The 13,761-nt window shown below is 51.2% G+C and overlaps 4 protein-coding genes across 4 annotated transcripts; 2 read left to right on the top strand and 2 right to left on the bottom strand.

The window, feature by feature from the left end:
• Positions 1–227: 227 nt before the first annotated feature.
• LOC108864650 (amiloride-sensitive sodium channel subunit alpha-like) lies at positions 228–1,580 on the bottom strand. Its single transcript, XM_018640710.1, has 2 exons — positions 431–1,580; positions 228–319 (listed from the first exon to the last, which is right to left on the bottom strand). Exons 1-2 carry the CDS (start codon positions 1,578–1,580, stop codon positions 228–230), a joined length of 1,242 nt encoding a protein of 413 aa, XP_018496226.1.
• A 2,531-nt stretch (positions 1,581–4,111) lies between these two features.
• Positions 4,112–5,016, top strand: LOC100907246 (uncharacterized). The gene is made up of 2 exons (XM_003746505.2): positions 4,112–4,377; positions 4,601–5,016. The coding sequence occupies exons 1-2, from the start codon at positions 4,180–4,182 to the stop codon at positions 4,856–4,858; spliced, it is 456 nt and encodes a 151-aa protein (XP_003746553.1). The 5' UTR covers positions 4,112–4,179; the 3' UTR covers positions 4,859–5,016.
• Positions 5,017–9,647: 4,631 nt separating this feature from the next.
• Positions 9,648–11,277, bottom strand: LOC100907103 (EGF-containing fibulin-like extracellular matrix protein 2). The gene is made up of 6 exons (XM_003746504.1): positions 11,182–11,277; positions 10,859–11,023; positions 10,616–10,768; positions 10,404–10,541; positions 10,025–10,156; positions 9,648–9,797 (listed from the first exon to the last, which is right to left on the bottom strand). Exons 1-6 carry the CDS (start codon positions 11,246–11,248, stop codon positions 9,697–9,699), a joined length of 756 nt encoding a protein of 251 aa, XP_003746552.1. The 5' UTR covers positions 11,249–11,277; the 3' UTR covers positions 9,648–9,696.
• A 1,353-nt stretch (positions 11,278–12,630) lies between these two features.
• LOC108864649 (uncharacterized) lies at positions 12,631–13,651 on the top strand. Its single transcript, XM_018640708.1, has 2 exons — positions 12,631–12,717; positions 12,887–13,651. Exons 1-2 carry the CDS (start codon positions 12,631–12,633, stop codon positions 13,649–13,651), a joined length of 852 nt encoding a protein of 283 aa, XP_018496224.1.
• Positions 13,652–13,761: the final 110 nt, after the last annotated feature.

Here is a 13,761-nt window from a genome sequence, read left to right as displayed (position 1 = left end):
AGACGAGTTAAAACATGAAGAGGCCGAATATTCAAGCAGAAAATGCTCGAAAAACTAGACATAAGGATGCGAGTGAGTGCCGAATGGCTAGTCCCGTTCAGCGCGTCCTTAGCAAAATTAATTCCGGGATACTCTCGGCGAACTCGTTCTACTCGCTGCTCGCTGTTGCCGGCTATCTCAGCGATGATGGGATCAGCGACAGCCATGCGTCACGAATCTTTCATCTCTCAAGGCGCCGCTTTCGGGAGGATCGGATGTTGCTCATCCGGAATGAAGATACCGCCCTTAATCAATGAGATGGAGAATGGTATGGGGAGACCTAGAATAAACTTAAGGATTGGAATCAGCTCTCTCGCTCATTCGCATCGAGATCTGAGATGGATGACTCGCTCCCGATCCGCTTTTGCGATCCTCCGAATAATCGAGATACCTCTACGAGCTAACCAGCTCAGAATATCGATCAACGAGAGGCCGATCCAAACTCCGAAAGTCGCCCCCATGTACGCCATGAGCGTCTGGAAGTTGATCAGAGGACTGACTTCAAGGACCTCGACGTTGAACGTTGAAAACCGAAATTTCACGCGAAAGTTCGTTTCTTTTTCTGCGGCTTCAATGTCCGGTATCGGAGCTATCCTCGCGAGTTTCACGTCGTACCGTATTTCCCTGCACGGTACGCGGCATTTCGCGTAGCACGCTCTGTAGCCGGGCCCTCCTATTATCAGTTGCTTGCAGTACTCGAAACCTCGGGTTGCGTTCAGGCAAACCGGGAGTCCGATGGAACCGACGAACTCGTGCGTGTATGTTATGCAGCCGCAGAGAGCGAATTCCTGCTGATACAGACATTGTTGGACGCATGACTCCATCGAGTGTCTCCCGTTCATGTCCGCCTGGTAGCCCATCGGTTCGTATTCAACGCAGTCGGACTCGAACGGGGCTGGTAATCTCTTGATCTTCTGTTGTCGAATCGCGACCTCGTGAGAATAGCCCGGGCGCAAAGAGACGGAGGGAATTTCGAGCAGCGGAGCGATTCCCGCTTCGACCAGAATCACCGGAACGCTCTGCGAACGCATGAAAATTATCGTGTCCCGAGGCTTGACAGCGGTCCCCAGACTGACCTCTAGAGACCACGGCTCGTCACAAGCGTACTGCGGCTTTCTGGTCAAATCCAAAGTGTAACACATTTGTAGAGGTCTCCGGAACGATGTCATTCTGATGGCGTCCGCACAGTTGACGTCGATGCCACACGAGCCCGTACCTTTGAGTCGGCAGGAGAATAGATCCTCAGGATCGAAGGCCGATACATTCCTGAGTTCGGCATTTATGTTCTGTAGGTACATAACAGTCATGATGGACATGGAGCGCTTCGAGCAGTTGTTCCTGTGGATTTCGCACAATTTCGCTTTGCTCGTCCAAAAATCCACGCAGATGGTTACGGCGGGAAATTGCAGGTCTCTCTTCGGCACCTCGGTCTGACTGACTTGAGTTCGCCTCTCGAGGTATGTCGCGACCAAGTTCGACACCTGCATAATGAGGCCACTGAAACACGCAGCGTAGATCAGCAGGTTCAGAAAGCGCTTCATCCAGGCCATGAGCTTCGAGGATGTACGAACTCAACGAACTCAGTGAGCGCTCAAGACGGTCCAGGAGACCATGAATCGTAAGCTTTATTTGGTCATGGACAATGCGATCGGGCATCTAGCGAGAGAGTTCCTCCCTTCGAGAGGGGTTGACGGGGGATGCCGAATTCAGAAGAAATTATTCCAGCGTCGGCATGCAGCTGAATCTTGTTGTGAACGGGATCGGATGTCTCGTTCGAAACGAACTCTCGATGCAAAATTAAGGGTAATGCGCTCAATTCGTATCGACCGTATGTTGACCCTTTCTGGAGCCTTGGCTGCTTCCGTGGATATGCAGGACGAGATGTCGAATGATCGCTCGGACGGGAAATCGTCAATATTCGAAAGGCATAAACTATAATTGGCTAAGTTTTGATGTCTCTCTATCCGTCTGTCTCCGGAGTCTTTCATCCGTGACAAGCTGATAACTCTCCTTCGTTCTCTCAACCTTGGGCTGTAGACCCTGAGCTTCCAAGCAATAGAAAGCTATATTTGACAAGACAGATGCAGCGTTCATTATCGGGTTCCGGGGAGCCTGTCGAACGTCATCCGTGATTTCCTGTCATTACCACGACGAGTCGCATGGAAACGCATAATCTGAGCGCTGACTCGCATACGCGTTGTGTGAATGAACGCTCCGATGCCGAAACTTACTTGTGTGTCTCCAAACAGAGAGTAATGATTATCAGTGACGAGGATACGGGCTCCAAAGAATGTGGGCCTCGCGGAGATCTCTCCACAGAGGTCTCAATTTTTTATTCGAAGCCAAGAAGAAATCGGCGAGTCTTTAGGGAATCTTCTCCTTCACTTCAGCGAGCAGAGGAGCTGCAGTCTCCTTGGCGCGTTTCGCAAGAGCTCCCAGCTTGGGGATATGCTTCACCTGTTTCGCCAAGTCCGCTGTTGATTCAGGCATTTTGTCCAGCCCCGGCAGTACAGGACTCGCACTCGCACTCTTGCTGAGCGGGCTTTCATCGGTCCAGACAATGAAGATATCACACACAGTGAGATGAATGATGCCATTCACGAAATTCATCAGCAAAGAGATCAAACGAGACGAGAGGAGAGTCCCGTTGAACCGGAAAAGTGTAATCACTACTCCGACAGCCGTTATCGGAGTAGCGATGACGACGCCGAAGAGCTGAATGTAGCTGAAGTTCTTGGTCACATTCTCGACGAATGGCGTGCTCGCTCTCCCTAACATCCTCTGCATGAAGAAGAGTATACCACAGAATTGGAGCAGGAAGGCTACGATGCGAATCACCAAAACGAGGGCACATTCATGGAAGTCGAACTCGCTCATATCCGTCCCAAACATTCTCATGATGCGGTAGAACCCTCGGACAATCCACATCGTATGGAACAAGATCACTATCGAGTAAATGACCCTGAAAAAAAGATTCGCGCCGTCACTCCTGGACTCATCTCGATCACAGACGCATCCTCCATTCCATGGATGCGAGCACGATCCGCGTATTTTTCAATTGGATCTGGATGCTCCATACTTGCGGAAGTGAGGGCGCGCTTCTTTCGGCATACATGAGGAGTTTTCAATTTTCTTCAAAGGCTCAAGGTCTTGGAGTGAACTATCGATCGCGCTTTTCAATTCCTCCCACATTGCGGCTGTCGTTGTCTTCTGTAGATGGAGAGACAATGGTCCGATTCGTTCTCTGTAATGGCTCAATGCTTAAATATTCCCTATAATGGACCACAAGTTCTCGCAGGGAAATCCTCAGGAGACCCAGAGCTTATCCCGAGAAAGGGTCGAAACGCAGTAAAGCTGTGAGAGAGTCTTTCGAGCTCTCCCCCCCCCCGCCGATCGCAATGATCGACGATGGAATCGACGAGATAGAGCCACTTCGAGCGAAGTCACACGCGGTCTTTTGTTTGACCGCAGGGATGCGACGATCAATCTCAGTTTCCTCTTGAAGATCGCATGACTATTATTATTGAGTCCTCGGTGACCGGGAACCGCCTGGTTGTTCCCGAGACCCCGCTCTCTCGTCGTCATATTCGATCCTCTTACGACAATGTCAAATCGAGTGCTCTGATTGATGACCGAGCGCAAGACTCCGCTGAGTCTAATACGAGCAAAGGAGAAGGTCGGAAATGGCAGCTACGCCACCGTTAGGCGCACAAGAGAAGAGCCTCTTGCAGTCCGAGATTGATTCTCCTTCCCGCCCCAAACTCGAACGGCGGAGGAAGGGGAGCCCCGCGTTCGAACCTTGATCGCTCCGCTGATCCATTCGTACCGGGATGCCTAATAGAACATTCTTGCTCCATCAGGAATGAATTATTTTTTCCGGGGCAATGTCTTCCAAAGTCGGACCTCATACGAATCCCTCGAATTGACTCCATCCGGATGCAACTCTAGCGGAAAGAGCCTGCCTTGGGATAATCTCTCGAATGAGCACTTGGCGCCGATTTTTGAACCCGAGTGCCCTCCACCGCGAGGTGGAGCTGCAGCTTGTTTACGATTTTCGAACCCTCATGGCCCCATAATATACACCGAGAGTCGCCATCTGCGCTTGAGAAATGTTCTCGTGGGCTAAAGTGAAACGTTGAAATGAATTCGAGAGTCTTTCGCCAGATCCTGCCTGGAGTTCGACATCTCACATCGCCGTCGCGCCACCCAAAGAAGATTTGTGCGAAAACAAGAGTTTTCTCCAAAGACAGAGTCCTGAATGTTGACACGGTTCGCGCGGGTGAAGTTCTTGCCAACTTGAACGCGGTGTGGAAAGATCTCTACGGACCAATCATACAGGTGCGTAATGAGACGGACGAATATGGTGGAAGTTGCGAAATGAGAATCTCATTCTAAATTTTGCTGTCCTAGTCCTCGTTAGAGGGGGGAGACTCTCCAAGGTTCCTCCTTCGTTATTCTGCGAGTGGGAGATGGAGAACTTCTCATTCGGAGCTCGTGCCAATTCCCTTTGTTTAGCCTCGCGTAGAGAACGTTCGAATAAATCCAACCTCCCAATTTCCAGCAAAGAGGACAGAATGCACCACAGGACGGGGAGTTGAAACCCCGCCGGCTCCACGTTCCCGGGAAATCTGCATTGCGTCGGTCAAACGTCCGCTCATCTGAAAATGGATTCAAGGACCTGGAAAAGCACGGCGAGCTCATCGAGGATTCCTCGAGAATTGTGAAAGTTGAGGATTCGGAGCCCGAAGAGAGAAGAGGAAAGTTATCTAGCTTTTTGAGGAGAAACCCAACCCTCGTGAAAAAGTTTCGCACTTGTTAAGCCTGACGGGAAGTTTCCTTGTCATTGCATTTCATTCATGGAGAAATAGAAGTCTGTTTTCAAGTTTTGATATTAGGGTTATTTCTTCACTCCGTGGTCCGCCGTCTCAATGAAGGCTGTCTTCGTGTTCCTTCTGGAGCGAGACGTTGGTAGTATGACATAGAATTCCACTAGCTGAGTCCTTTGCGGAGGGATATGTCTTTCCGTACCGTCCAGTCAACTGTACATACAATGACTTTCTCATAAAGTTTCGCCTCAGATTGTCCGGATGAATATCATGCCACTCTTCTTCGAGCGATCAGAAGGAATTTTCAGATTCTCGAGGACTCACTCTGACTGCTGTACACCTTCAATAATACAGCCAGAGATGAATGTATTTCCTTAGTGTCTGTCGAGCGGGAGCCGTCAGCAAAAGACTCCCGGACTTTATCCGGAGCGGCTAGGTCGATCAAGTTCAGAACAGTCTCTCTAATCGCTTGGGACTCCTTATTTATCCATGGACCTGATCCGCAGTTGATAAATGTAATTATCCTTCACAAGTAACATATCTTCCTGATACCTTCCAACAGACTGTGATAAACAACTTATCGAGCCAGTCGTCCAGCAACAGTAGAGGGTCTGCTACTGCCAGCAGGTAGTCCCCTGCTCGTTGACTTCAGACCCGATCATATTTACACAGCATGGATCGGGGGATGCAGCGACCATCCTCCTTTTCTCTTTTTTCGTGAAGGTTTGGGACGAGCGCATCTCCGAAACTTCCTGCAGTCATCTCAGCTTTCTCCTGCAGGGGGTGTATGGTGTCGTTCTCTCCGAAACTGATTCGCGGATGGATTCGAGCCTGATTGTCGTGGGCTCTTACCTGTTCGCTCTCCCGGGGCGGTGCTTCGAGCATAACGAACGACATCTCTTCTGCGATTTCCTGAGTGCAGTGACGTTCAACTGACCGGTCAACGAAGACGCTCCTCACAGGAGGAGGAGGGGAGCAAAGCGGTGTGATATCATCTGCACCGAATCCCTAGTACATTCAGCTGAATCCCGATATACGATCTTCCCCGCCCAACCAGGTTCTTTTCTTTCCCCGCGATAACGACCGCAGCGAGCGACATCATCGCGAGTGGATCGAGTTTCCGCACTCCAGTGGTATGGGATTACCTCGAGATCGAAATTTCTTGGAGGTATAGAGTCTTGCTCATGGCAAAGTGATGAGCAGTAAACCGTGACATTCGAGTAGGTGTCGCTCCCGTCGTGAATGAGAACCTGAGCAGCGGACTCCGACTTCGCGCTCGCTGGGATATTTTGATCATATGTACTAATGTACGAATGTTTGTACACAGAAGCTCTGATTCCACCCTTCCGCGAGCCGGACCTATGGAAATCTGACCTCGAGGCCGCGACTTCGAATTAGACCCTTCGAGTTGAAGATACGTGATCTAGCGACGGGTCGAAAACGATGCGCGACCAGGGCTTAAGCCAGTCTCGAACACATCGATTCGACACAACCCAAATGTATGGTAATTCATGCAACTTCGTATGGTGAGAAAAAGGAAATTCCACTCTGCGCAACATTCCATCGCGAATCGCTCGCGGCTTCACCCGGTTCCCTGAATGGACTCAATCCTGTGGTCTGATTCCGGAGGTGGGTGCTGGCGAGCGAGGAAGCCTCAGGGAGAGAAGATCGAGACCTATCATCCAGTCCAGATGAGTCGTACGACAGCCTGGCTGATCGCTTCATGGTCCGCGGGTCTGCTGCTGCTGCTGCGTCGGCTCGACCATGGCTCTGTACGGACACTGACCGGATAGACCTCCGTTTAATCGACAGCCCGGCGGTGGCTTCTCCGGCAGGGGGTTCTCCGGAAGACATCCAAGGTATCCCCACAGACCCGGCTACGGCTATGGTCACGGACGACCGAGCTATCGACCCCATGCGGTCTGATGATATCGTCGATTCCCGAAGACGTGCACAAGGCGGACTCTCTCTGCGAACTCCGCGATCAAGAAAAGTGGATGCCCTCACTGTAACATATTAATTGTAGAATTCTGAGCTGTGGGATGACGATCTCTTGACCGACGATCGAGTTTCCAAGAACTTCGAGGAATTCCTCCGCCTCCCCCGGTACTTACCATGCAGCAGTTACCCGCAACGATCGTTCGTCAGGGTGGGTGACCACAGCCGACATTTCCGCGTAAGTTCGAGATGATTCTCATCGATGATCTGTCTAGCACATATATTGATTGCGGAAGCCCCCGCCTCCTGCGACCTCAGGAGAATCAAGCCATGATATAGGTTGCGGGAGGTACTCCACGCCTGAAGAGCTCTGCTGTGTATTCTTGTATCCTTAGAGCTCGTATCCCGGAGCATGCCGGTTCGAAGCAAGATCCGAGTCAGGCCTGAGGCGGCATATGAATAAAGGTAGAGAATAGAAGGGCAAGGTGAGGTTAAGACCCGAGACAGATGGTCTTTGAGGCGCTTCTTGGATGGGGCAAAAGAAGTGGAGACTCTCACCGAGAGTGGCAGGTCTTTCCAAACAGTTGAGAGTTGGCACAGCGGGGAAAGGCGGCAAGATTTCATAGGGAAATGTGGAAATTCGATGAGACGTCTTCGAAAATCACGTCCTGAGTTCAAGACATACGGAGCAGGAGAAAGGGGGAAGAGAGTGGATGCTTGACCCAGTGATAAGCAAGGCAGGAGATATGGTAGATATGTGTGGCCCATGTATATCGAGGATGAAGTTAGATGACGGAAGAGTCGAAGGGGGGTTCAAAAATCGTACGGAGACCTTAGCTTCGTCTACCCTCCGATCATCCACCTCTAACCTATTAGGGCCTCCTCGAAACGGTTCAGCATCCGAGCTCACGAAATTCGACGAACTCCGATATTCTTGCGAAATTTCGCCCTCTCTACCTCGGCTCTCTCGCTGAGATTCGGAGCACCTACTCGTCGATTCGAGAGCTCCAAAGCGAACTCTCTTCTCCCGAGCATCACGAGATGAGGCGTGTCTGGAAGAGCTCTTCATAAGTAGCGATCGACGATCTCTCGAATTAACGATGCGTCGGAAGCGTATTCAGTCTAGAAGTCACCCCGTCGCTTGACCAGCCGTTCACGGAACTCCGCGAGATTGAAATGAGTATCCAAAACGACGCTGCTCTCCGTGAGGAACTCCTTGGATGTCGCCTCTCTAACCACGTGATAGTGGAGGGAGCGGAGAGCCTGGCCCGGAGACTTCCATGTCAGAGCTCTGCTGCGAGCCTGCGAGTTATCATTCGACGACTGCTTTCTGCGTGCCAGCGAGGCTCGTGACTCGTGACTGACTGCTGAATAAGTTCGTCCTTTCCCTCCCTATACGATTGCAGGCCGCAGTTCTGCTATAGGTAGCGAAAAGGTTCCTGTGAATTAGACACGATGCCTTCAGAAATTCGATCTGCCTCAGATTCTTATGGCGCTCGTCAGAAAAGCTCTGAGCCTCGAGGCCATGATTCGATTGTTTTTTGAAGCGCCATGGAGATCCTCCCTATGATAAAAATACGGAACTCGGGGGTAAGTCACGTCTGATGTTGACACGGGCCGATCGCGATACCTCCGCGACCGGTCTTACGGACATTCGAATTCGCACGTGTGTTCCAGAAGCGTGTTGCACTCAAGCGGAAATCGTTCCAACAGAGACCGGCGGTTTCCGGCGGAGTCTTCAGTTTGCCTCCGGTCCCGAGGACGTCGTGTCTCTCGGGCGAATACATATACAGTCAAGTCTTCCGAAGTTATAATTCTCGGGAGACCGATTTCGGAGAAAATTATAAGTTATAAGTTAGCGAAGGCTCATGTTTTTTCCTGTTCTTCCTCTTCTAGCGATATTTTATTAATATTTCTATTGTGAAAGTCTATGTTATAAGTTATCGGAGCGCTGCTGGAAATTGGCTCAAATTATAACTTAGCGAGGGTTTTCAATTTAGGGCGGGTTCAATTTAGGAAAACTTGATTGTATTTTTTTTTCTGTTGGAATTCTCCTTGATAAGTCTGGTGAGCATCGGTTTATCTCATGCGCCCCAGGCTCCTAAATCGGACCTTTTCGATTCTCCTCATTCGGCGAGCATCGACGAGAGTGTCGCGACTCGCGAGACGTGGGTATCCGTCGAAATGCTTTCAAGACGACGCCGTGCCCCAGTCGACTCGAAGGTTCACGAAAAGGTCAGTGCCTGAGACTGGCCCCCAAAGCTCCACCGACCCTTGGCGAGTATGGCGTGGTAATCCATAGCGACTCTGCAGCTCGGAGACCTCTGATCTCAGGGTGCGAGTATGCGCCGGGAAAAGCTCCCTCCACGTTCAGGGAGCTTGTCTGGTTGTACCTCGACTTGACGGGCTGGTACCTCCAGCCGCCATGGTCGGGGCAGGTGCCGGCGCCGTTGTCGTGGTGATCTCTCCGTATCGCGAACACAGACAAACGAAAACGGATATGAGGAGGGGAATCGAGCACTCTTCAACCTGTGAAGCTACCGGGAACTCCGTGGTCTTTTATTGGAACAGAAGAACGTCCCTTATGGGCAGGGTCACGAGTCGGGGATCGCGCTCTTGAAAAACTTATGCTCAGGGCTGTGCGTTTTGTGCGCGGGAAAGAGCGGAATATGCGGAAAAATACATATGCAGGGAAAAGACGTCATTCCCATCTACTTCATTGGTGCACGTGAGATAGGCGAGAAGCACGGAAACTCTCTCGCTCAATTAGATGTTCTCATAGATAGCGACCAGCGATCTCCTTGCTCCCATATTCTGACCCGAGGTTCATTTGAATATACAGAAGAATTACTCATTGCTCGAAAGGAAGGGCCAGAGCTTCTCGCGAAGACTTTCATGTTCGAAGTTTCTCGCAATTGAAGCCCCCGTGCGTGTTGATGCATTCCTCCCCCTCTGGAGCACAATCGTCCGTCTCATCCTGGCATTCGTCGACATCTGGAATCAGATCCTCCGATAAGTCTATTGATCCGTTGGAATTCAGGCAAAGAGGTTGAGGTAGATAGCTCTACGCGATCAGACGAGGATTTCCCCCCTCGACTCGGTGCAATCCAAGTACTTCTCCGTCCCACGCTCAGGAAGGTCCTGTACGTTTTTTCACTCGGAACTTCATCAGCTGATCGATGGCCAAATGAGCATGGATACGTAGACGATGCTCTACTCACCTATGCATTCCCACTGGAATGGGATCATGAGGAATCCTTTGGGACACGGGTGAACACACATGTAAGAGCCTTGGAGATTCACGCATTGCTCATTGTTCTCACAGTGATGGGATTTTCTGCACTCATCGATGTCTGGAAGCGAAACAGGGTAATCGAGAAAATCCGGACGCCGGACGTTGTAGTGAAATGTATGGACATTATCAGCTCATGCGATGCCATCCTGGCTGGTCTGCTGCATGTTCATGTTTGTTGGTCCCCTTGCCATATTCCGCCCCCTATGTTCTCGACAGGAGAACCTCGGAAACCATGCCCTCAGGTCGAAGGAAGAGTGTGTTGGATAAATTGTGGGATTCCGATGAGGTTGAAGATGCGGACCCACCTAAGCAGCCGCGACCGGGACGGAACTGATAACCCGTGGGGCAGCTGGGATCGTTTCTGCTCATGCAATGGAATCCTCCCAGTTGATTGATGCACACAAACTCTCGCTCGCATGGGTTCGAGTAACATTCGTCGATTTCTGAAAGGAAGTCCTCTAGAAACCCGCTACTACTCACAATTCGAATCTTCCGGATCCTCTCGGCGAAGACTCACCGAGACATTCGTCGAGGTGCCAGTTGTATTTGTAACCGATCGCGCATTTCAGGGGTCTCCGTCCGGGATCCGCGCACTCGAAGGTACCGGCGTGGTTCACGCAAAGAGCAGCGTGACTGCAGTTATGCGTGCCACGAGCACATTCATTTATATCTACAAAAATTAGTATACTCGGTGAGTCTGTTCCCACAGAATATCGGCGCTTTGTCTCATTCTTGTACTACAGGACTCGGAGATTCTCACCGACGCAGAAGCCGGTCCGAGGATCGAACTCCAATCCGTCAGCACATTTGGGATTCCCGGCGAAAATCAACTTTCCGTGGGGTAGATCAACTCGCAGCGGTCCCAAATTCCGCATCAAGTCCATGACTTGGTCGCGGCTCACCAGTTCGCTACCCATCGCGGAATCTACGTTGGACAGTATGATATAATTTGAAATCTGAAATCTTGCTTGATCTCTGATGATGAATGGACCGCGAGATCGGACATCGCTGGTGCCGCGAGGAGTCCGGACCGGGTTGTGTCTAGGAGACTATTTTGATTCACAGAAAACTTTTCAAACTCACGCAAAATGGCGCAAACAAGAGCCGTCAACGTCAAAGTCGACATTTCGGTGTCGCAGCTCAGTATCATTGTTATCCAGTGAAGAGTTTTGTTGTGACTGTCGCCGTCAGAATTGGTAACGGTCCCGCCGGTCTCGAGATACGAGAAACGTCCTCGCCCTACTCTCAATCAACGACCCTGAGGTGTATAAACGACGCGTCAAGATTCGGAAACGAAGAAACGTCGCAGAACTCTACGTGAAGATACGGGATCAAAACATCTACAGCCGTTCGAGACAGCGAAAGCATATCTCCATCTTGGGGGAAATGTGGTAGACCAGGGAGCCCACTTAGCCGGATTGTTTCGTCATCTGACTTAGGAATCGATGCGACTTCTTTTGGAGGGACGGAAACTAAGGTCGGATGCATCTAGAGTCTTCATTTCCAGGAGACTCAGAATTCAGAAAATGTACATGTTCAGTCACAAGCTGTGGAACTATCGTGAGGCCTTCCGTGAATCTCTTTCGGGAGAAAATTGCTCCGATGCTCGCTCACTGAATGCCTGCTTCGTTCGCGAGAAGAGGAAAAAGCTTTTTCGCGCGAGTTCGAATCAGGGTTCAAGTCACTAGCGAGTGCTAAGCCTCGCCTTCCGATCGTGTCTTTTTGCTGCCAGTGCCGCTGCTACTGCGTTGGTGAGGTTTTTGACGTGCGTGACCTGTGCTTTGGTCGGTCGCCATCATAGTGATGATAAGACGAACTTCATGAGGCACCCTGTCACAGTGAGGAATGAGTGGCGAGCTCAGCCGCTTCCTCACAGACGACAGAAGCGAGGGAAGCCGGCCTGGACATTAAATTGGATTATTTCGGCTACATTAGATCGGACGCGCGGTCGGAAATGCTTACGATTGTTCTTCGAGGAAGCAAAGACAAGGAGATCAGGAGAGTTGGCGGCGGGCAAAGTTGGCTGCCGGAGATTTTACTTTTTCCTCGATAATCCGACTGATCTGTTCGTCCGTCCCACCTGGCTATCGAGTCGGACAAGTTGACTGAACAAGATAAGTGTGATGTAAAGTGAAGCTATGGATGATACCGCCGTACAGAGTCAACGGCCAGAAGATACGCAAATCTTCCGGTTGGGCTCATTGACCGGAGTCCGAACTCTCGGATTCGAATGCTCAGAGTCCTCCGGAGATTTTCCTCTGTCTCCCAGCGGACCCGGAAGCACGGATCTGGGAGCCGAATCGATCCTCGTGACGACAGCAGAAATTCCATGAAGTCAACATACATGGCTCGGTCAGATATTCTGACAAGTCCCTTAGTTACAGTAGCGTGTCTTCAAAATGAGGAGTCCAGCCATGGGGAGTGATGTTCTGGGTGGTGAGAGGCTTTCCGGTTCTCTCGTCGGATCGCGATCCTCGGTATAAAAGCTGAGCCGGTGAAGACTTCTGTCAGTTTGAAACGCAGAAAACCAAGATGCGAAGCTTCATCATTCTGTCTGCAATCGTGGCCTGTGTCTTCGCCGGACCCCTACAACCTGGCAGGAGCTATCGTTCGGAAAACGTAAGTCGGTCCTTGGTGATGCTCCTGCGCTCCCCCCATCGCGTCGGAAGATCAACTCGCGGAGAGAAGTTTTGGATTCCAGTTCGAGAGAGAGAGAGTTTTCCTCTTCCCTGAATTCCTCTGTTCCCGCCGTCGCGAATTAGGAATGAATGCTCTCTTTTCCCCACAGGAGAAAGGCAATTATGCTTTCGGCTACGCCAGTGAAGGGGGATCTTTCCATCAGGAGACGGGAAGTCCCGGTGTGAAAATCGGCAGCTACGGTGTCAAACAACCGGATGGAAGTGAGCGGGTGGTCAATTACGTCGCGGACGAAAATGGTTTTCGGGCCTCGGTCGAGGTCAAGGACCCGGACTCGGTAGCTCCAGTGGACCTTCTGGTCGCCCAGGCTCATCCTGTCGCTGTCACGACCGTGACTAGTCCCTCTGAACCAGTGAAAATCGAGGAGAAGACCGAGGCCGCGGACAAAACCATCAGACGGGTCGACGAAGCCAGCGTAGACCAATCTCTACAGAGCGTGGATCAAGTGACCGACATCACGGAGAAGGAGCCTGCCGTTCCGAGACCAGTTCAGCAAGTCGAAGGAGTACTCGTGCAACCCCAGATGCCCGCTCATCAGCTGGAGGGATCCGTTCCGAAACCGCAAGACTTCCCGGCAACGGTGTTCTTCGTACCGCTTCCGCAACAAGTAGCCTACAGCCGAGTGCAGTCTTATAGCGTGCACGGCTTCGTACCGGTGCCAATTGTACCCTACCGACAGGTGCCGAAAGTACCATCGTATCAGAGTCCGCTCCAGATCCCCGGAGTCCGCGATCAGATCCCCCAGGTTCCGCCCCAAGTGCTCACTTGGCAATATCTCGCGCGTCCGCTTCCCGCCGTCTCTCAACAACTGTCCCCCTATCAACAGATCCAATCTTACATGCCTATGGTTTTGTAACGGAGAGCATATGTATTACCTCAAGGAGCCTTCATCGACAGCTAATAAATTACTTTCCATCTTCAAAAGTTGACTCGATCAGAGGCATTGAAACCACCGTGAGAGATGAA

The sequence above is a fragment of the Galendromus occidentalis genome, unplaced genomic scaffold (assembly GCF_000255335.2).
Source record: "Galendromus occidentalis unplaced genomic scaffold, Mocc_1.1 scf7180000077497, whole genome shotgun sequence".
Classification (NCBI taxonomy): domain Eukaryota; kingdom Metazoa; phylum Arthropoda; class Arachnida; order Mesostigmata; family Phytoseiidae; genus Galendromus; species Galendromus occidentalis.
This window is presented reverse-complemented; position numbering and strand designations above follow the sequence as displayed.